Source organism: Tachypleus tridentatus, chromosome 5 (assembly GCF_004210375.1).
Source record: "Tachypleus tridentatus isolate NWPU-2018 chromosome 5, ASM421037v1, whole genome shotgun sequence".
Taxonomy (NCBI): Eukaryota; Metazoa; Arthropoda; class Merostomata; order Xiphosura; family Limulidae; genus Tachypleus; species Tachypleus tridentatus.
Genome location: NC_134829.1, coordinates 5,234,313 through 5,258,038, shown reverse-complemented (window position 1 = coordinate 5,258,038; position 23,726 = coordinate 5,234,313). Strand labels below are relative to the sequence as shown.

General features: G+C 35.0%; 1 protein-coding gene across 5 annotated transcripts in view; it reads left to right on the top strand.

Annotated features, from left to right (window-relative positions):
• Nucleotides 1-23,726, top strand: part of LOC143250415 (uncharacterized) — a 209,273-nt gene that overhangs the window by 26,864 nt on the left and 158,683 nt on the right. For 2 of the 5 annotated variants that reach the window (XM_076500879.1, XM_076500876.1), the window contains exons 1-2: nucleotides 9,902-10,097; nucleotides 11,521-11,711. In XM_076500879.1, the coding sequence (XP_076356994.1) occupies nucleotides 10,024-10,097; nucleotides 11,521-11,711 (265 nt within the window). In that variant the 5' untranslated portion in view covers nucleotides 9,902-10,023. Of the gene's footprint in view, nucleotides 1-9,901; nucleotides 10,098-11,520; nucleotides 11,712-23,726 lie in introns of those variants that run through there. The other 3 variants (XM_076500880.1, XM_076500878.1, XM_076500877.1) reach the window with 2 other exon arrangements.

The window sequence follows — 23,726 nt, the reverse complement described above, 5'->3', positions numbered from 1 at the left end:
ACTGAGTGATTCGGTGTATGTCACACCATACAGTGATTCGGTGGTATGCCACACCATACACTGAGTGATTCGGTGGTATGTCACGCCATACACTACGTGATTCGGTGGTATGCCACACCATACACTAAGTGATTCGGTGGTATGCCACACCATACACTACGTGATTCGGTGGTATGCCACACCATACACTACGTGATTCGGTGGTATGCCACACCATACACTCAGTGATTCGGTGGTATGCCACACCATACACTAAGTGATTCGGTGGTATGCCACACCATACACTAAGTGATTCCATTTAGCAATATAAATACTCATTGAGCAACCATCCATGTTTAGCACACTTTCACTACACATGAGAAACATTATCAAGAAATAGAATATTCAGTGCTATTTACACGGATATGCAGAAACACTACGATCAAGATATCGATAAAATGACCTCCTAAAAAATGCACCATTTCTTTAACTAGTCCTAAATCTGTACTATATATACTATTCTTCTGTACTAGAAACTTTTTCTGTTATCGTGTCGTGATCAGCCGTATGGACATTTTATGGTGATCTGGTTTTATGTAGTTCTATTTGATTCGAGAAAATAACCAAAATTTCCGAGTTAACAATTTCGTCACGAAACTAAACTATTTGTGTCCATAAAGTTACTTTGACCTCTATCACACATAAATATCAGATCCTATAATATATTCCCGAAGAAGTAATAATCTTAAATATTTTATTCTAGATCAACAGAGAAAGTTGAATAAAAATATGACTTATTTTATAAAATAGCCTCGAAATAATTTCTTAAAGGTATTATAGAAAAGTAAAATTAGATTTCAGTAAAACCTATTTTTCTTCTTTCTTTTTACTTTAATTGTCTTTAAACCTTCGGTGAAAAACAAATGAATTACCAGACTACATTTAGATTAATAGCAACCAAGCCAACGAATTACATTTACTTATAAGTATTATAATGCTCATTCTAAAAAACCAAAACGAAAATTTTACACATACACACACACACACAAAATTAAATACGATAGTTAAGTCGAGTTTTAGATTCTTGTCCAACACGTTTCAAATCACAACACGTAAACACACTTACCCTAAAGCTCTCCGCTAACACAACAGTAAGTCTGCGGATTTACAGCGCTAAACTCAGGGATTCGATACTCCACGATGGGCTCAGCAGATACATTTATGTGGCTTTGCTGTCAGAGAAATACAAATTTACCTTAAATAGTTCAACTATTTTACTCTGTAGAACTTTAAATAGAATCTTATAAAAATCTCAAATTCAACTTTTCTTACATGCTTTCACAAAATGGTTTCATAAAACCCGGTATGTTTTATTTTTCTTTCGTCCAAAGACATTTCCATAAAATATTTCAACTTCAAGCTTCAAACCACATTTCATCACGACTTACTTCACTCGATATATTGTACTGACCTACGTTGTAATAAAACTTTCAACGTTTTCTTAGCGAGTAGCGTAAATGTCTTTATTATAGACTAAAGAAAAAATATTTTCTTGTAAAATATAGGCGTAATATTGTCTTAAAATATCTGACAAGATGGTTCTAGTAAACCGTATACTAGACAGTAACTTTGTTATAAACTAGAGCAAAACATTGTATTCACTATAAACTATATCGATACATTGTATTTACTATAAACTATATCGAGACATTGTATTTACTATAAACTATAGCTGAGATACTGTGTTTACTATAAACTATAGTAAGATACTGTGTTTACTATAAGCTATAGCAAGATGCTGTGTTTACTATAAACTACAGCAAGATACTGTGTTTACTATAAACTACAGCAAGATACTGTGTTTACTATAAGCTATATAAAGATACTGTGTTTACTATAAGCTATATAAAGATACTGTGTTTACTATAAGCTATATAAAGATACTGTGTTTACTATAAGCTATATAAAGATACTGTGTTTACTATAAGTTATATAAAGATACTGTGTTTACTATAAGCTATATAAAGATACTGTGTTTACTATAAGCTATATAAAAATACTGTGTTTACTATAAAGCTATATAAAGATACTGTGTTTACCATAAGCTATATAAAGATACTGTGTTTACTATAAGCTATATAAAGATACTGTGTTTACTATAAGTTATATAAAGATACTGTGTTTACTATAAGCTATATAAAGATACTGTGTTTACTATAAGCTATATAAAGATACTGTGTTTACTATAAGCTATATAAAGATACTGTGTTTACTATAAGCTATATAAAGATATTGTGTTTACTATAAGCTATATAAAGATACTGTGTTTACTATAAGCTGTATAAAGATACTGTGTTTACTATAAGCTATATAAAGATACTGTGTTTACCATAAGCTGTATAAAGATATTGTGTTTACAATAAGCTATATAAAGATACTGTGTTTACCATAAGCTGTATAAAGATATTGTGTTTACTATAAGCTGTATAAAGATATTGTGTTTACTATAAGCTATATAAAGATACTGTGTTTACTATAAACTATATAAAGATACTGTGTTTACTATAAGCTATATAAAGATACTGTGTTTACTATAAGCTGTATAAAGATACTGTGTTTACTATAAGCTATATAAAGATACTGTGTTTACTATAAGTTATATAAAGATACTGTATTTACTATAAGCTATATAAAGATACTGTGTTTACTATAAGCTATATAAAAATACTGTGTTTACTATAAGCTATATAAAGATACTGTGTTTACTATAAACTATAGCGAGATACTGTGTTTACTATAAACTATAGCGAGATACTGTGTTTACTATAAACTATAGCGAGATACTGTGTTTACTATAAACTATAGCAAGATACTGTGTTTACTATAAACAATAGCGAAATACTGTGTTTACTATAAACTATAGCAAGATACTGTGTTTACTATAAACTACAGCAAGATACTGTGTTTACTATAAACAATAGCGAGATACTGTGTTTACTATAAGCTATAGCGAGATACTGTGTTTACTATAAGCTATAGCGAGATACTGTATTACTATAAACTATATAGCGAGATACTGTGTTTACTATAAACTATAGCGAGATACTGTGTTTACTATAAACAATAGCGAGATACTGTGTTTACTATAAACTATATAGCGAGATACTGTGTTTACTATAAACTATAGCGAGATACTGTGTTTACTATAAACTATATAGCAAGATACTGTGTTTACTATAAACTATAAGCGAGATGGTATATTCGAAAGTTTTATAAATCCATCGCCCTTAGTATAAACCTTAAAATTAATAAATATTCTGATATAACAGAAGAAACCTATGTTACGATTTGTCTGTTCACGTGCAAATTAAAGTAATTATTTACTACGTTATTTTCAATTTCTATTCCTTCTAATCTCGCTTCTAAATCAGCGATTTCTTTCAGTTTTTATCACTGTTTCTCATGTAAGGGCTCCGCCTTCTTTGCCAGTCAAGACAACTGCTGACGCCCAGTTTATCGAATGATAATACGACGCTAGTCAAAGTATAGGGACCATCTGTACACTTATCGAGTGATAATACGACGCCAGTCAAACTAAAGGGTCCATTTGTACAATAGCTCCTATTTGTGTTCGTTTTTCTGTTTTTCAAAGATGAGAAAGACATTTGAGGACCACGTAAATAATAGTTGATTTTTCTTTAATGGAACACTGAATACCTTGTACAGATAAGAATACTTCAAATAAATAACAGAAACAAAATAACTATGTACCGAAATTCTCTGTGTGAGCGAGGCTTTCCATAGTGAATTACGTAACCATTAAGATTATAATAAACACATTCACACCTAATCTGTTATCAGTTGCTTTCAACAACTGCTAAAACATTTCTAGTGAATTCTCTACACGTGCGTCAAAAGTTACATACTTTCTAAAATAGTAATCTGTTTAGATTATTTTGGAGGTTAAGGCAAATTACCCGGATTTCACTTTTGTCATCCAAATGTTAGGTTGTTGAAGTATCTTTACAGAAATATATAACTTTAAACTTGATGTCTTTTAATCAATAAAATTAAGGATGTTAGCGGATTTTTTTAACTAATTAACTGAAACGTTTGTCACCTACCATATTAAGTGTTACCGTATCCCTAATAGCATACGAGTCGAACACAAATTACAGCTGTCGATACAACATTAAATCTTTATTAATTTTACAACTGCTCCATTCGACTTGCATATTTCTTTGAACTGAGTGCTGTGTCAGGTAGAACCGTAAGGATACTTTACACATTTAACTCACTGATAAGGACGATATAAAAAATAGTTCGTTGTTTGACGTTACCACTATAGTTTTAATATGTCTCTGATTAAAGTGATTTAGGACTAAAGTTTCACTTCATAACTTAACGTTTTCAAATTCTACGTTGTCATGCACTTATAGATTTTTGCAGAAATATTTATAAGGTGTTTTGAGGACGTTTTTGATGTGTTGATAGAAGTGGGTGAACAGGTATTGAATGTCAAAAATCAATATGCACCTGTCTTGCAAATTATGGAGCATTTTGTTCGTAAACTGACCAGTGCTGAGAGGGGTACCTTCTCAACAAATTGGATTCGCTTTTAAACGTTCAACAACGTCATTAATATTATTTTGAAAAAGGAAGTGAACAACACCAAACAGAATCTCTACTGGGATGTAGAATGGTAGCAGGGGTGGTGGGTAGTCGTAAATATGTCTGTTGTGTACGCCTTGACGACTTTCACTGGCTATGGGATGCAACGTTCTCTACACCAATGCTAATCAATGCAGCTACCAGCTCATCTGGAAACTACGTGGTAGAACGTTCTCTGAGAGACGATCTCTGGCACGTGACAACCATGCTATCACGAGGCCTACCAGTAATGGTATGATATATAATTACAACATCCTACATGTGGTGTCTCACTAAATAAATCTGGTGTTTTTGTCGGGTTTTTTTTCTAGGCTCTTATAAACTTATTTGTACGTTTTGTCGTTTTAGTGTTCATGTAGACCTGTTAGAATGTATGTCGCTTTACTCAAGTATCCTGAACTTTTAAGGTCCAGAACCTCACATATCTCACAGTAGAAAGTTTCGTAGTTGAAACAAAGTATCTGTGTAAAGTATCTCTACTTACGAACAATGAATGAAATTTGAACAATATTCTTCTGTAAAAAAACCAAAGCTGTTTTATTATTCTAGGCTATTACTATATGTTTAATAGTATAAAATGTCTCTTGAGGTTTTTTACTACGAGAACAATGACTCTAAACATCATAGTTCGTTATCATGAGGAGTCTTTCCTGGCCTTACTTGTATTGGTTCTTATGATTTGACCTGTGTATCTATCCTAACGGCGTATGGTGATCAGACTCATAATAAGAAACCTTAAGATTAGAGCAAATTACACTCATACAAGAATGTTGTAAATGTAACTGAAACAGTAATTTGTTGTTGTAATCTTTCGTTTTTAAATAACAAAAGTCTTAAGTGTTAAAACTGTCACTGTACAGAGAGAGAGTAAAGTAGATTGAACTACCTGATATTTTTATTATTATTATTAGGAACAGTAAATCAAACAAAGAAACGTGAAGTAGGTACAAAACCATTATTTATAAAGACACAGAGGACAGAAGAATAATACGTTGTACGTGAAGCAGGTACAAAAACATTATTTATAAAGACACAGAGGACAGAAGAATAATACGTTGTGCGTGAAGTAGGTACAAAAACATGATTTATAAAGACACAGAGGACAGAAGAATAACACGTTGTACGTGAAGTAGGTACAAAAACATTATTTATAAAGACACAGAGGACAGAAGAAGAATACGTTGTACGTGAAGTAGGTATAAAAACATTATTTATAAAGACACAGAGGACAGAAGAATAATACGTTGTACGTGAAGTAGGTACAAAAACATTATTTATAAAGACACAGAGGACAGAAGAATAACACGTTGTACGTGAAGTAGGTACAAAAACATTATTTATAAAGACACAGAGGACAGAAGAATAACACGTTGTACGTGAAGTAGGTACAAAAACATTATTTATAAAGACACAGAGGACAGAAGAATAACACGTTGTACGTGAAGTAGGTACAAAAACATTATTTATAAAGACACAGGGGACAGAAGAATAATAAGTTTTAGTTTCGTAATGCTGAGCTAGTAAACACTTTTTGTTTGTTTTAACGCAAAGTCACACTGAACCATTTGCTGTGGAACCGCGGGAAATCGAACCTTTAATTTTAGCGTTGTAAATTCGGATGTTTACTGCTCATCCCTCCGGGGGCGATAGTAAACACGCCCAAAAGTCTGAAATTTTAAAGGTGAAAACACTGAAGAGAGAGAGAGAATTCGATTGAAATTACTAAATATTGTTTATACTAGAGACAGTAAACAGACGAGAAATGGACGAATAAAAACTACACTGGATAGTACTTACCGTTAAACTCGTGAACCGTTTATGAAGAATACATTAAAATATAGTTGTTTCACGTGATTAAAATGTGTCATTTTCGCTTTACTCTGCTATTCAATTATTTTTCCTTTCTCGCTTCTAGCTATAAACATAAACACCATGAGATGTACAGTGGGGGTTCGAAATTCGCCCTGTCAACAACAAAGGTTGTCTCTGTGTTGTAATTCAGTTCGATAGAGCTGTAAAGACAAGTTCTAAATAGGATTTCGGAACAGTTATTATGTGCCATTCAGTTTTTCTCACTGACGTAAGGCACGTAAGCCAAGACTAGTCATTACACACCACTTGTCTTTTTTTTAACTACACATTATCCTATAAGCCGATTGCAATGGTACGTGGTTGTATTTCCATCTTCTGTGGCAGTTACAGGTTTAGCGTACAATAACCATTAAGAAAACCTTTCTCCTGGACAGTTGGGCCATCACACCTCTGGTTTTCATTTATCAGCAGGTATATCATTTATGTTTATATCTATGTGCAAATGTTTAACGACCGTTAAGCATAATTTTCACGTACTTGTTTGTGTGCTTTACAATGCGAATAAAGATGCTTTTGTGTTATTATTGCCACACTAAATCACGAGCGTGTTTTTACAACAAACGTAAACCTTCTGCGAGTTAAAAATGCGAATTATTTCTTCTTATCCTTTAAAAGTTATGGTTAAGAAATCCGGTTATTTGATGACCAACAGGAACTGCTTAGGTTTCAAGTTTTATTTCAATAAATAACACTAGGCGCTCTTTAAAGAAAAGGCTTAGTTAGATAAGGGCGTTTAGTTTGTGTATGTGTTTAGTGGAAAGGAGAGGTTTCAGCGATACAACAAAGCACGTGCAGTAATGCAAGTACAGGCATTTTGGGCTGAAGATCGAAAAGTCCAGAGTCCGAGACACGCCGCTAATATCTTCATAAAAGTGACAGTCAATTCCAGTCTTCGACAAATTAAACCAAAACTGTTTGATTTTAAAATATATCCTTTCTTGCCTCGTTTTCCGCCTTCTTTCAGTTGTTCGCATGTATTAAACAATTTTCCTAGACGTAATAGTTAAAGAGAAACGTATTTCCGATTAATCGGAAGTTTTTTTTTATATTTTCTGTATTTTCACAATATTATAATACGTTATTTTAAATCGTACAACAAACTTTGTACGGTAGAAAAACAGACATGAGAAAAATATATAATATTTGGTAGTTATGACCTGAATGGAAACCTATGCAACACTAAGCCTACACTACCAGGCCAAACCCTCCAAGACTCAGGCATAGCCGTCCCTAATCGGAGATAGGACAACTGGGTAAACAGCAGCGCCAGCTAGCAGTATTGCCTATCACACTTTAAACATCTACAATAGCCGGAAGTGCGGAGCATGTTCATCAACATGTTGGAACTCGAACCTTCGATACTACGATCTTCATTCCGGCACGCCAACTGGCATTAAGACACTTTCAACCCTGTTAGAGTACACAGAGAAGAAAACTACAATGCCAAGAAAGGTTTGGTTTGAATTTCGCGCAAAGCTACACGAGGGCTATCTACGCTAGCTGTCCCTGGTATAAGACTAGAGGTAAGGCAGCTAGTTATCACCACCCACCGCCAACTCTTGGGCTACTCTTTTACGAACGAATAGTGAGATTCACCATAACATTATAACGCCCCCACGGCTGAGAGGGCGAGCATGTTTGGTGTGACGGGGATTCGAACTTGCGACCCTCGAGTTACAAGTCGAGCGCCTTAACCCACCTGGCCATGCCATGCCGGGTCTCAGGATTGCTATTGGGCTTTGGTGTGTTATGTAAGCTTAGTAAAAGTCAATCCGTGTACGGATAATCAGCCAGTACAACAATTCCCACAGTATGGGTTGTGATTTTATTTTTGTAACCATTGCCTTCTTAACCATGAGAACGTGGCAGCGTCACTCTTCTTTTCTCCCGAATAACCAAGCAAATGTTTCACGAGAATGTGGACCAGCTGGTATAAATCAATGGTGCTGGTTGGTTGCAGAGTTTGTATCACGATCTACTATTGCCTCTCTTCTTATTTCGTGTTTTTTTTTATTATTATTATTCAATATAAGACAAATACTCCAGAGAATTAGCCTCGAAGTTTTAAACCAGCATAATAAGTAATCTGTTATAAGCCCTTAAGATTAATGATGATCCAGAGAGAGGCTTTTAAATTAATATTTGTAAAATAATGTATTCATTCTAAAGAACTTATAGTATTTTTGGCTTTAGGCTTAAAGTGAAAATAATTTTTTATACGTCCGAAATGCAGTAAGATAACCAGACACTTCATTGAGTACGGTTTATACCTGCGTCAGCTCATTCATTACTGGACGATTCAGTCACTTTGATTCGTAGCTTAGGCGGTTCACTACTGAACACTTTATATAGTATGATTCTTAGCTTTGTCGATTCATTATTAGCCTATATTGATTTCTCTTCTTAAACTAAATAGACAAAATTCTATGGAATCAGTTGATAATACGGTAAAGATAGTGGATGAACATTTCTTTATTTCTAAGCCTATTATAGTTATAATTATTTCTGTTTCACATTGTTTAGTAGTTTGGATATCAGGTGTACTTGAAAAGTGACATAAGTGTGATTACCAACCAGAGATCATGTAATAATTATCGCTGAAAACGTATTCTATTATAAACTGCACTATCAATCGACCGTTAACAAATATTCAAATACTTACATTCGCTTCGGTGTTATTATTTTGTTTTAACTTTATAGTTGTTGTCTCTACAAGAATAAATAATTATTTCGATTGATTTTTAAATTATGTAAATTTAGTAATTTTCTCAATAAGACACCACTTCCTAAAACTTCACGTCTCAAAAACAATTAACATAAAAATTAGTTTCATTACTGTTTCTTATTGTGTGTATAGTTTAGAAGGTAACATACCTGCCGCTCAATAAGTTTAATCATAATTTAAATAAAATTATTTTCTCGGCCTAACGAGTTTCCTTTAGAAAGACTGTAATGATTTAATTAAGCCTAATTTTTGTGTGTCGCTGTAGGCGAAGCTTATCGAAGTTAGGTTTCACAGTACCAGTTAGGACTAATATGTTTTTGTTTATGTAACAATAAAATTAGTTTAGTAAAACGTTCCGTAGCACGAGTTTCGTATAAACAATTCAAATAAAACTTTCTATTGTGGTTTTAAAAGGCCTTTTAAAATTTGTTTTCGTAAAATATTACATTTGTTTCTTTCGTTGGCTTTTGCGAAAAATTACTCGAGGCCTTTCTACAACAGTTGTTCTTGATTTTAAAGTGATTGACTAGAGGGAAGGTAACTAGCCAACACCGCTAGATTTTAGGCTACTCTTCACCAACAAAGGCGGGCTTCAGTGTTTGCTGTTATGTGTCCATCGCTGATATCGAAACCTGGTTGTTGACGTTATCTTCCTTCAGACATTACAGCTGAGCCACTAGAGGGCGTGATGTTTGTTTGTTTGTTTGCAAAGCCACATTGGGCTGACTAGCCGTTGCGTATCTCAGAGGTAATCGAGACCCAGATTTAAGCGCTGTATGTCCGCAGGCTTACCACTATCCCACCTGGGGACTAAGGGACAGGAATCTTCCGCTAATTGTCTAATTGTAAAGTATGTGTTGTAGAATTATATTATATTTAGAAATGACAAAATTACCGTCAAAGAGAAAGGACTCTTGGTCAAAACGTATCTCTTAAAAATATTTAAAAAAAAACTTATAGAATACAATGAAAATCGTGTTATGCTACATAATATTAATCATTGTAATAGTCTAGATTCTGACCGTCCTGCCATACGTGTATCTCTTGTTACAAGTTTTCACTCAACCGACAACTGTAGAATTCTTACAGCACTGGTCTCTGCACTCACTCGTTTTGCTTCTTTCACACTTTCCGTCCTTACTTTACCGTATGAACAAAATTTAAGAATTAACTGATACATAGACTTCCTCTACGTTAAAATCATTTTATTTGTGGGTTTTCGGCTCTCTTATCGAAGCCTTTATGAGACAACAAGTACTAATTGTTTACCTATGGAGCAGTGCTTTAAAAGAGGTATCTTGGCAACAGTCGTAACAATAACTGACATCTGGTATTAAAGTTATAAACCATATAAAAATTAAAAATACAAATATAGGGTATTTAAGGAGGTATTCCTAGAGAATAAAGACAACATAAAATTCACTGTTTTTACTGAAACTCTTATAATTATGAATAACATTTGGAAGTTTGATTCCTGATCCTACTTATTTATTAATTGTGAAATAATAACAACCATTTTTTGTTGTTTTATTAAAGAGAAAGCTTTGGGAAGACTTGAGCTAATATTCATTTTTCCTTTCGTGGAGCCCTAGCAAGGCCAGGTGGTTAAGGTACTCGACTCGTAATCTAAGGGACCCTGGTTCATACCAAACAGGCCCAGTATGGCCAGGTGGTTAAGGTACACGACTCGTAATCTAAAGGACCCAGGTTCATGCCAAACATGCTCGCCCTTTCAGCCGTGAGGGCCTTATGATGTAACAGTCAGTCCCACTGTTCGTCGGTGAAAGAGTAGACCAACAGTTGGCGGTGGGTGGTGACGACTAGCTGCCTTTCCTCTAGTCTTACACTGTTAAATTAGGGACGGCTAGTGCAGATATCCCTCGTTTAACTTTGCGCGAATTTCAAAACAAACCAAACTAACCGTTTCGTGAAACGTTGCATGAGATACACACATGTCTTCATTATGTGACACTATCTTTAATTATTTCGTATGTAAGTTTGAAACCGTTTTCGTTTTAAGAACTCTTTTAAACTAAACCAACTGATATTTTTAACGTCTGGAAATAAGGTTGAAACGTTAACTTCTATAACTTTATCAATTATCAAACTGCCATAGTCTTCACTACTTTCTGAAAAACGTGAATCTACATGTTAACCTCATGATTGATGAAGTTTAAATACTTATTTCTATCCATGTCCACATTGTTTTATAGGATTGCTAAAAGGTGTCATCAAACATCGAATCTTATTTCTCGGTTTTCTTTCACTTTCAGCGTTCGTGTGGCACCTAAAGACACCCAGGCTAAGTCTAACCCCAGTAAGAGACACAGAGAACGGCTGAATGCTGAGATGGATACCTTGGCTACCTTGCTTCCTTTCGAAGAAACCGTGCTGTCCAAATTAGACAAACTCTCTATACTTCGGCTTAGCGTCAGCTACCTGCGTATAAAAAGCTATCTCCAAGGTACGTGTTTATTTTAAATGTATTATTAACTCGTACCTGTTGCATGAAAATCAAAGCATCTCTCCCCAACGTGCACGTCACTATGATATAACAAACTAAGCTGAAGAGACATTTTGAATGAAATCACAAGTCAATTTCATTGATCTAAATGTGAAATCTGAATTAGGAAACAATCTGAGTTTTAAAAAATCTATAACTATGTGAAGTTAAAACTGTTAAATGATACCAAAACATTTAAGTTACATAACAAAAACGCGCATATAATACAATTGCTTCCAATACCACACCGCTGTGTAGAATAGCTTCACTACAGCCAATCACAATACTACAATTATATCAGTTGTTATACTTCGGTCTATTTATAAAGGTCTTAATTCAAAGTTAAAGATGTCACTTCAGACAGGTTATGAAGATCTTACTTGGAGGCTAGAAATGACACTTCAGTCTATTTCTGGAGTCTTCAAGAAAATGTCATATTTATGTTTCTATATTTTATCAAGTGACAAACTGCAGAGCTCAGAAAGACATGATACACAATTGGAAATTCGAAAAATAAAGTTGGATATGATTCATATAATGTATCGCATATAACACCTGTTCCTTTATTTATATGTATAGGAGAAGGACTGTCAGCTGGTAGGTGGGTTGAATGTGTTGTTTAGTTCCGGATTTTGCTTGTTTTTTGTGTTATGTTTCTGAAACTATTTTGGAAGGTATATCTACACTTTGTTGTCTCAGTCTCTCGGGGCCCGGCATGGCCAGGTGGTTAAGGCACTCGGTCTCGGGTTCAAATGCCTGTCACATCAAACATACTCGCGCCCTCAGCTGTAGGGGCGTTATAAAGTTACGATCCATCACCCTATTCGTTGGTAAAAGAGTAGTCTACGAGTTGGCAGTGAGTGGTGATGACTAGCTGCCTTCCCTCTAGTCTTATACTGATAAATTAGGGACATCTAGCGCAGATAGCCCTCGAGTAGCTTTGCGCGAAATTCAAAACAAACAAACCAACTTATCTTTCTGGAGGTTGGGAAAATATGAAGCAAATGAGCTTCCTCTGCAAAATACGTATCTGTTTTTCTATTTGGCTGATTTAATCATATGTTGTCTACACGTGTTCTAATTGGCTGATTTGAATGGATCTTTCGCGTGTTACGTCAAGAACTTTAATATCTATTCAGTGTTTTAAACTTAGCATACTATTTTCTCACAGCACCGAAAAAAGAAACAAGAAATTGAAAGACGCATGTATTTTAACTAGAAGTAATAAGTAATCATGTGAGTGTAATATAATATTTTAAATTTTTTTATATTTCCAAATATGGGAAACATTTTGAATGCTGGCGTATATAAAAAGAAACAGACTGATGAAACGGATAGTTGTACGAAGATTATTTTTAGCTAGAATATTTGATGAATACATTGTTCTAGTTAATTGTGAAAAATAAAATATTTTGTAACTGAGGTCAATCGGATACCATGTAAAACGTAACAAACTTTTTAATCTGAATAAATGAAAAGGCTTAATGGGGAGGGATCTCAAGCAGTTTCTTTTAATATTGGTTAGAAAAGTTTGTTTTATTACTTAACTACAACACAAATCAACTCCATAACTTTTTTACATCTGATGCAGAAATGTCATTAGAATGTCTTTGTCCTGTCACGTAATTTCCTATGGAGTTCCGTCAAGCTATTAAATCGTCAGAAAATTGTTCACCTGAAATGAAAACAATGATTCATCTCTTCCATAAAAGTTAATATCGTGTCCAAACAATGAAAATTATTTTTATTTATCTGTATGATTTAAGCAAGTGTTTGTGTACCGTGAAGCTTATGTGGTCACATTGAATACTCGCCATTGAAAACGATAATTCTGGTTAGTTGTTATGTTGTGTCAGTACACAAGTCACCCAAGTGTTAACAAAACAATTTGTTTTCGTATCACTACAGTTTCTAGGCCAGTGAGCAACAATGAGATTCATGTGTATAATTTCATATCTAACTTATTTCTCACGCTTGAGTTCTCGAAACAAGAGTCATAAAAGCCAAAATGAATTTATCCAGAGAGAATAGTTGGATTACTGTCTGCACATTACAATTTTAGTAAAGAGGGTGCTAGGAGTCTTGATGGGGGATGGTGTTCTGTGAAGCCTTATAAGTGTAGTGAATGTTTGTATAATAAACCTAAAGTAAAGACGTAACGTAGTGTGAGATCGCCTAGTTTAGACCTAAGTGCGTAATATTTATTATAAAACTAAAAATATCGATTCAGTTTAAACTTAAACCGTTTCTGAATTAAGGTATCTTTTATTAAATTACTAACGTTTTAAATAAAACCAAAGTTCTTTAATGAATTAAAACTCCAAATTAAGTAATCAACAAACATGTTTCCAGTTTTGTTGTCCACGCATTTGATTTTATACTTTCAGTACGTAGACCAACAACAATATTAGGTTATACTTTTGTTGCTAAGCAACATGACATAAAAACCATTGTGGGAACGTAGTGTTACCAAAAGGCACTGGCTTTTCTATGTATTAGAAATTGTTAGTCCAACTGATTTTTACCAATAATTATTTTATGAATACCCTAGGAATTCACTTCATGAATTATTTTAATTATCATTGGCTCACAGAGGAATTTACTGACGTTTAACTTCCTGGACTGTACTTTTCTGTCTCCTTGTTGGTCAAGCTTGACTTCGCAAAATTTATTTATTTCATTTGGATATTAAATGTGAGATTATGATAAATATTAGGATGGTAGTACTTGTCCAGTCATTTGTGAAGGGTTAAATAGATGTGGGACGTTGTGGGCCTGAGTACCCACATCTCGCTTTCCTAATTTCTAATTTTCTTACATGAGACTAGCGAATTGGAGGTTAAGAGAGATAGACGGTGTATCCCCACCACAATGTGGGTCCTACTTACTCAGTCACCTCCAAAATGTAGGATACATTTAATAATCTCACGTTGTAGCATGTACCCTAGGATCTCTTTTTCAAACAATGTGCAGCATATTTAAAGAAAAATTAAATTCATGTTAATGTGTTTTGGTTTATGGCTTGAATATTTTATGGTTATAATATACAGTAAAATATATAACCGTGAGTTGCTGGTTGGATTCAAGTTAAGTTTATTTATCTAGAAGATGTTTCTGTTATTGTATTGTTGAATTTCGCACAACGCTGCTCTCTCAACCATTCCAAGGACTTAGTCACACTACCTTAGACTGTCTTCCTCATTTATTTTAGAATATTAGTCATATACATTCTACAGGTTATCAGCAATAAATATAGGTATTAGAGAATTCTAGGATTCTTTAATCGTATCGTAATGAGAGTCAGGTACCAGAGGCAAACATCAACTAATTTTTCTGGAGTTTTCATATTCGTTTCCAGATCATTGAGTTTGCTAACATATTTCTCCATGAAACACGTTTTGGTAATCATAGAGATAAATATAAAGAAAGGTAAGCCTGCAACAACTGATTCAGATAATGTAGTTCAGATGGGGCTCACTCGGTTGTTAGGACAAAAATCAGTATTTCTTAGAACATTTAAAACTCTTAACCTCAGGTAACATTTATTCAAAGGCTAGAATTTGAATGTGCTTTCATAACCCGGGAAAGAATATTCCAAGAAATAATCATTTTAAAATATAAGAGAAGGTTCTTGTTTAATTGTTTCTATGTTTCCATTTTCCCCTCAGCGTTTCCTTAGAGTTAAGAGGTGATAGAGATTTTAATGGCACTAGCAGGACACAAAAACATTCAGGTTTCTTTGTTTCTTTTTTTTTATTTTATTTATTACAGCTTACGCCAACATTAGAAAAAAATTAACTTTGATGTAATTACCAGAGCATTGTGGTGTTGTTTTTTTTTCGTTGATTTAATGGTCAATTTTGTAAGCCCATGGGTATACAGAATACAGACAGACACATACATATGTTTATACAGTGTAATGTTCCGTGGCGAACTCGCGTTTTCAGAGTCTTATAACAGCGGTGTCTTTGAGGTGCAAGGAGCTCGCGAACAGTGATTGACCTCTGGCTAAATTACATTAGAAGTACGAACTAGTAGCTACATCTATAAAACTTTGGTGTGTAGCGTGTGGGAAAAGGAAGGTAAAATATCTCCACTGTTTAAAATGTTGTGTGTTTCCTATTATGACAAAGATCTGTATTCAGCAGAGCACGTGAAACCCCACATCTGACCATATCACACCGGTTACAACAGGTCAAACACCACACCTGACCATATCACACCAGTTACAATAGGTGAAACACCACACCTGACCATATCACACTGGTTACAATAGGTGAAACACCACACCTGACCATATCACACCAGTTACAATAAGTGAAACACCACACTTGACCATATCACACCGGTTACAATAGGTCAAACACCCCACCTGACCATATCACACCAGTTACAATAGGTGAAACACCACACTTGACCATATCACACTGGTTACAATAGGTCAAACACCACACCTGACCATATCACACCGGTTACAATAGGTCAAACACTACACCTGACCATATCACACTGCTTACTATAGGTCAAACACCACATTTGACAATATCACACCAGTTACAATAGGTGAAACACCACACTTGACCATATCACACTGGTTAAAATAGGTCAAACACCACACCTGACGATATCACACCAGTTACAATACGTGAAACACCACACCTGACAATATCACACCAGTTACAATAGGTGAAACACCACACTTGACCATATCACACTGGTTAAAATAGGTCAAACACCACACCTGACGATATCACACCAGTTACAATACGTGAAGCACCACACCTGACTATAATGCACCGGTTACAATAGGTTAAACACCACACCGACCATATCACACTATTTACAATAGGTGAAACACCACACCTGACCATATCACACCAGTTACAATAGGTGAAACACTACACTTGACCATATCACACCGATTACAATAGGTCAAACACCACACCTGACCATATCACACCAGTTACAATAGGTGAAACACCACACTTGACCATATCACACTGGTTAAAATAGGTCAAACACCACACCTGACGATATCACACCAGTTACAATAGGTGAAACATCACACCTGACCATATCACACTGGTTACAGTAGGTCAAACACCACACCTGACCATATCACACTGGTTACAATAGGTCAAACACCACACCTGACCATATCACACTGGTTACAATAGCTACAAGCAGATGACAAAACAAGAATAATGCTTTGATTAAAAAGACGAAAAACAGAAAAACCTTAACCGAAATAGACGAAAAACAACAATATATCAACCAAAATAGACGAAAAACAACAATATATCAACCAAAATAGACGAAAAACAATACCTTAACCGAAATAGACGAAAAACAACAATACCTCAACCGAAATAGACGAAAAACAACAATACCTTAACCGAAATAGACGCAAATCAACAATAATTTAACCGAAATAGACTCAAATCAACAATATCTTACGCAAAATAGACGAAAAACAACAATGCTTTAAGCCAAATATACGCAAATCAACAATATTTTAAACGAAAAAGACGCAAGTCAACAATTTTTTCAACCAAAACAGACGTAAAACAAGAATACTTTAACCGAGGCCCGGCATGGCCAGGTGGGTTAAGGCGTTCGACTCGTAATCCGAGTATTGCTGGTTCGCATCTCCATCACATCAAACATGCTCGCCCTTTCAGCCGTGGGGACGTTATAAAGTTACAGTCAATCCCACTATTTGTTAGTCAAAGAGTAGCTCAAGAGTTGGCAGTTGGTGGTGATGACTAGCTGCCTTCCCTCTAGTCTTACACTGCCAAATTAGGGATGGCTAGCACAGATAGCCCTCGAGTAGCTTTGCGGGAAATTCATAAACAAACAAAAGCTTTAACCGAAATAGACGCAAATCAACAATACTTTAACCGAAATAGACGAAAAACGATACTTTTAAACATGGAATACATTTTGTGTAATACTTGTGTCGTCTTCTTATAAAGAATATAAGTTTGAGCTTTAGTTATTGTTTGAAATTCTTTAGTCAAGTAAAGTTCGTATATGCACTATTTCACATACACAATTTGCTGCCTCTAGAGACGCACACTTTTGTTGTATCACGAGAAGAAGAGAAGTGATTGAATGTGTTCGGCCTATTTCTTTAATGAAATGAAACTTTGAGGTGAAAAATTTGTTTGAAAACATAGTACGCATGTGATTACACTTCACTCAGGAATCTTTAAGTTCTATTATTATGTTAGTAGTGTTTTTGATATTATTAAAAATAGAGACAGAGGAATATCCTCACTATCAGACGTTTATTTTCTACTTGGTAGTTTAGCAGACGAAAGTTACAGGTTTTAGTAATCGTTAGGTCAATCGATTATAAAGTTTTATTCTTTTGTAATGTGCTTCACTAACTCCAGTGATATATAATCAATCTACTGTTTTGACTGTCACAACTGTGTTTCACTTTATTACTTATCTAGGGCTGTTTAACCCTCAAATTACCGGTAGTGACCACTGAGTTTTTGTATGTTACAACACTCTGTATCTGACCATAAAGGAAGATGAAATCGCTCATTTCCTGTGTGAAATAAGATGGGTAATCTGAGCAGTGTGATAACTGTGAAATGTGTAACCTTCATGTTTCATGTAGTTCATGTGTTGTTGGTGACCTAGGAATAAACCCATAATAAATTGGGATAGTTTGGAAAAATTGCGTGTGTAAAAAAACAAACATGAACGTACATTTCATGGGTGTGCTGGATGGTCACTGAGTGACTGAGCCGATATTAAAGATACATTTCATGGGTGTGCTGGATGATCACTGAGTGACTGAGCCGATATTAAAGATACATTTCATGGGTGTGCTGGATGATCACTCTTGGGCTACTGTTTTACCGACGAATTATGGGATTGACCGTCACATTATAACGCCCCACGACTGAGAGGGCGAGGATGTTTGGTGTGACGGGGATTCGAACCCGCGACCCTAAGATTATGAGACGAACGCCTTAACCCACCTGGCCATGCCGGGCCTAGCTGTTTAGTTTGCTCATCATTGTTGTTGTTCACGTAATTACAGTTCTAGTGATTATCTGGTGTGCAGAAAAAGGAAATATTAGGTTTTTTTCGACCATCTTAGTAATTTCTAATTGTGGAATTGTAAAACAGGTAATAATCGAAACATCCAGTGTTGCTTCAACATGAGAGGTCGTTGTTAAAGAAAACTGCGATCCATGGCAAACCATTTTCTACACATTGCACTAGCTGTTTAACCACATAGAACCAAACCAGTTCAGAGCTAGATATTGAACAAAGACTTGGAGTCATCCATGAAGAGGTGAAAGATGTTTATCGTAAAATATTTAATCAAAGCTTCAAACCGTTACACGTGCTCATTAATTATGCATAACGTTTGTGAACCAATCAGGTCGTTTTATGACACTCTATTAACCTCCTACATTCAGGTGTATATATATATATATATAGAATCCATTATTAGCTACCTTATGTGGTGGAGACTATCGGATTATTAGGTTCATACACATGTGACGTCACAACATTTGGTCAGCCCATAGCCTATATAAAGTCCATGGGTCACTTTTCTTGGTACGACCCGGCATGGCCAGATGTGTTAAGGCGTTCGACTCGTAATCTGAGGGTCGCAGGTTCGAATCCCTGTCGCACCAAACATGTTCGCCTTTTCAGCTGTGGTAGCGTTACAATGTTACGATCAATCCCACTATTCGTTGGTAAAAGAGTAGCCCAAGAGTTGGCGGTGAGTGGTGACGACTAGCTGCCTTCCCTCTAGTATTACACTGCTAAATTAGGGACGGCTAGCGCAGATAGCCCTCGCGTAACCTTGCGCGAAATTCCAAACAAACCAAACGTTTTCAAGGTTACTTGTCCGATGTAAACTTGGAACGTCCTTAAAACAAGTGAGCCGAAACATTAATATAATTATTCACATAGGTGGAAAGTAATCTAGCGAGACATTTATGTGTTTTTGTTTTGTTTTGTAATACAATTGCTTACTAGAATAAACTTTAGAAATATAAAGTAAAAATTCTCATGTAGTCCACAGTTAGAACTATGTTTATACAACGAGATTAACTTTAGTCAATCCTGCTCCATAAACATATTTATACTAGACAGAGTAATTTGAAAACTTTTTCTTTGTTTTAACTTGATTTATTACAAATGTTGTTGACTGATGATAGATTCACAGAAGTATCTTCCACATTGAAGCTTAAACTGTCATTGCAACTATTGTTTTAAGCCTCAAGAAACTATGACGTTTTTCAACCCGAAACCGAAAGACACGTTGAAAAAACAACAACAAAAGTGTTTGCTTTGCGATATTATACATATATATATATATTTCTCTTGAAGCTCTTATTAAATGGAAAAATCTCATGACAGTTCTGAGAAAACAACTCAATAATTCAGCCATATTTACTTCCAACATAAAAATGACGGACAAAGAGAGGACAGTTAGTGAGCAGCACTCACCGCCTACATGACTAATCTTAACCTAATGACGGCACTGACTGTCACAATTATAATAATGCTTAACGTGAAAGTGCGAATCGTATTCGGTGGCATCGAACCTTGGATCTTCCCATAAGCAACTCGTCACTTTAATTTCATTTCAGGTACAAGTCTTCGTTAATATACACTGTCAGGTTAATGAAAGTTAGGAAAGGTGTAATAAATTACAAACACTACAGTCACGTGTGAACCATAAATTCTTCTATAGTATTAGCTTCAATGATGGTTCATAATACAGTATATTGTTCACATTTAACGAAGCATCTCTTGTTAACGTATGTTATCTTACAAACACGAGAGTATGGTAGGTATTAGTGTAACTTAGAGAAACAACAACCAGAGTATGGTAGGTATTAGTGTAACTTAGAGAAACAACAACCAGAGTATGGTAGGTATTAGTGTAACTGAGTGAAACAACAACCAGAGTATGATAGGTATCAGAGTAACTTAGAGAAACAACAACCAGAGTATGGTAGGTATTAGTGTAACTTAGTGAAACAACAACCAGAGTATGATAGGTATCAGTGTAACTTATTATACAAACAACAACCAGAGTATGGTAGGTATTAGTGTAACTTAGAGAAACAACAACCAGAGTATGGTAGGTATTAGTGTAACTTAGAGAAACAACAACCAGAGTATGGTAGGTATTAGTGTAACTTAGAGAAACAACAACCAGAGTATGGTAGGTATTAGTGTAACTTATTATACAAACAACAACCAGGTATGGTAGGTATTAGTGTAACTTAGAGAAACAACAACCAGAGTATGGTAGGTATTAGTGTAACTTAGTGAAACAACAACCAGAGTATGATAGGTATCAGAGTAACTTAGAGAAACAACAACCAGAGTATGGTAGGTATTAGTGTAACTTATTATACAAACAACAACCAGGTATGGTAGGTATTAGTGTAACTTAGAGAAACAACAACCAGAGTATGGTAGGTATTAGTGTAACTTAGTGAAACAACAACCAGAGTATGATAGGTATCAGAGTAACTTAGAAACAACAACCAGAGTATGGTAGGTATTAGTGTAACTTAGAGAAACAACAACCAGAGTATGGTAGGTATTAGTGTAACTTAGAGAAACAACAACCAGAGTATGGTAGGTATTAGTGTAACTTAGAGAAACAACAACCAGAGTATGGTAGGTATTAGTGTAACTTAGAGAAACAACAACCAGAGTATGGTAGGTATTAGTGTAACTTAGAGAAACAACAACCAGAGTATGGTAGGTATTAGTGTAACTTAGAGAAACAACAACCAGAGTATGGTAGGTATTAGTGTAACTTAGAGAAACAACAACCAGAGTATGGTAGGTATTAGTGTAACTTAGAGAAACAACAACCAGAGTATGGTAGGTATTAGTGTAACTTAGAGAAACAACAACCAGAGTATGGTAGGTATTAGTGTAACTTAGAGAAACAACAACCAGAGTATGGTAGGTATTAGTGTAACTTAGTGAAACAACAACCAGAGTATGATTGGTATCAGAGTAACTTAGAGAAACAACAACCAGAGTATGGTAGGTATTAGTGTAACTTAGTGAAACAACAACCAGAGTATGATAGGTATTAGTGTAACTTAGAGAAACAACAACCAGAGTATGGTAGGTATTAGTGTAACTTAGAGAGACAACAACCAGAGTATGGTAGGTATTAGTGTAACTTATTATACAAACAACAACCAGAGTATGGTAGGTATTAGTGTAACTTAGAGAAACAACAACCAGAGTATGGTAGGTATTAGTGTAACTTAGAGAAACAACAACCAGAGTATGGTAGGTATTAGTGTAACTTAGAGAAACAACAACCAGAGTATGGTAGGTATTAGTGTAACTTAGAGAAACAACAACCAGAGTATGGTAGGTATTAGTGTAACTTAGAGAAACAACAACCAGAGTATGGTAGGTATTAGTGTAACTTAGAGAGACAACAACCAGAGTATGGTAGGTATTAGTGTAACTTATTATACAAACAACAACCAGAGTATGGTAGGTATTAGTGTAACTTAGAGAAACAACAACCAGAGTATGGTAGGTATTAGTGTAACTTAGTGAAACAACAACCAGAGTATGATAGGTATCAGAGTAACTTAGAGAAACAACAACCAGAGTATGGTAGGTATTAGTGTAACTTAGAGAAACAACAACCAGAGTATGGTAGGTATTAGTGTAACTTAGAGAAACAACAACCAGAGTATGGTAGGTATTAGTGTAACTTAGAGAAACAACAACCAGAGTATGGTAGGTATTAGTGTAACTTAGAGAAACAACAACCAGAGTATGGTAGGTATTAGTGTAACTTAGAGAAACAACAACCAGAGTATGGTAGGTATTAGTGTAACTTAGAGAAACAACAACCAGAGTATGGTAGGTATTAGTGTAACTTAGAGAAACAACAACCAGAGTATGGTAGGTATTAGTGTAACTTAGAGAAACAACAACCAGAGTATGGTAGGTATTAGTGTAACTTAGAGAAACAACAACCAGAGTATGGTAGGTATTAGTGTAACTTAGAGAAACAACAACCAGAGTATGGTAGGTATTAATGTAACTTAGTGAAACAACAACCAGAGTATGGTAGGTATTAGTGTAACTTAGAGAAACAACAACCAGAGTATGGTAGGTATTAGTGTAACTTAGTGAAACAACAACCAGAGTATGATAGGTATCAGTGTAACTTATTATACAAACAACAACCAGAGTATGGTAGGTATTAGTGTAACTTAGAGAAACAACAACCAGAGTATGGTAGGTATTAGTGTAACTTAGAGAAACAACAACCAGAGTATGGTAGGTATTAGTGTAACTTATTATACAAACAACAACCAGAGTATGGTAGGTATTAGTGTAACTTAGAGAAACAACAACCAGAGTATGGTAGGTATTAGTGTAACTTAGTGAAACAACAACCAGAGTATGATAGGTATCAGAGTAACTTAGAGAAACAACAACCAGAGTATGGTAGGTATTAGTGTAACTTAGAGAAACAACAACCAGAGTATGGTAGGTATTAGTGTAACTTAGAGAAACAACAACCAGAGTATGGTAGGTATTAGTGTAACTTAGAGAAACAACAACCAGAGTATGGTAGGTATTAGTGTAACTTAGAGAAACAACAACCAGAGTATGGTAGGTATTAGTGTAACTTAGAGAAACAACAACCAGAGTATGGTAGGTATTAGTGTAACTTAGAGAAACAACAACCAGAGTATGGTAGGTATTAGTGTAACTTAGAGAAACAACAACCAGAGTATGGTAGGTATTAGTGTAACTTAGAGAAACAACAACCAGAGTATGGTAGGTATTAGTGTAACTTAGAGAAACAACAACCAGAGTATGGTAGGTATTAGTGTAACTTAGAGAAACAACAACCAGAGTATGGTAGGTATTAGTGTAACTTAGAGAAACAACAACCAGAGTATGGTAGGTATTAGTGTAACT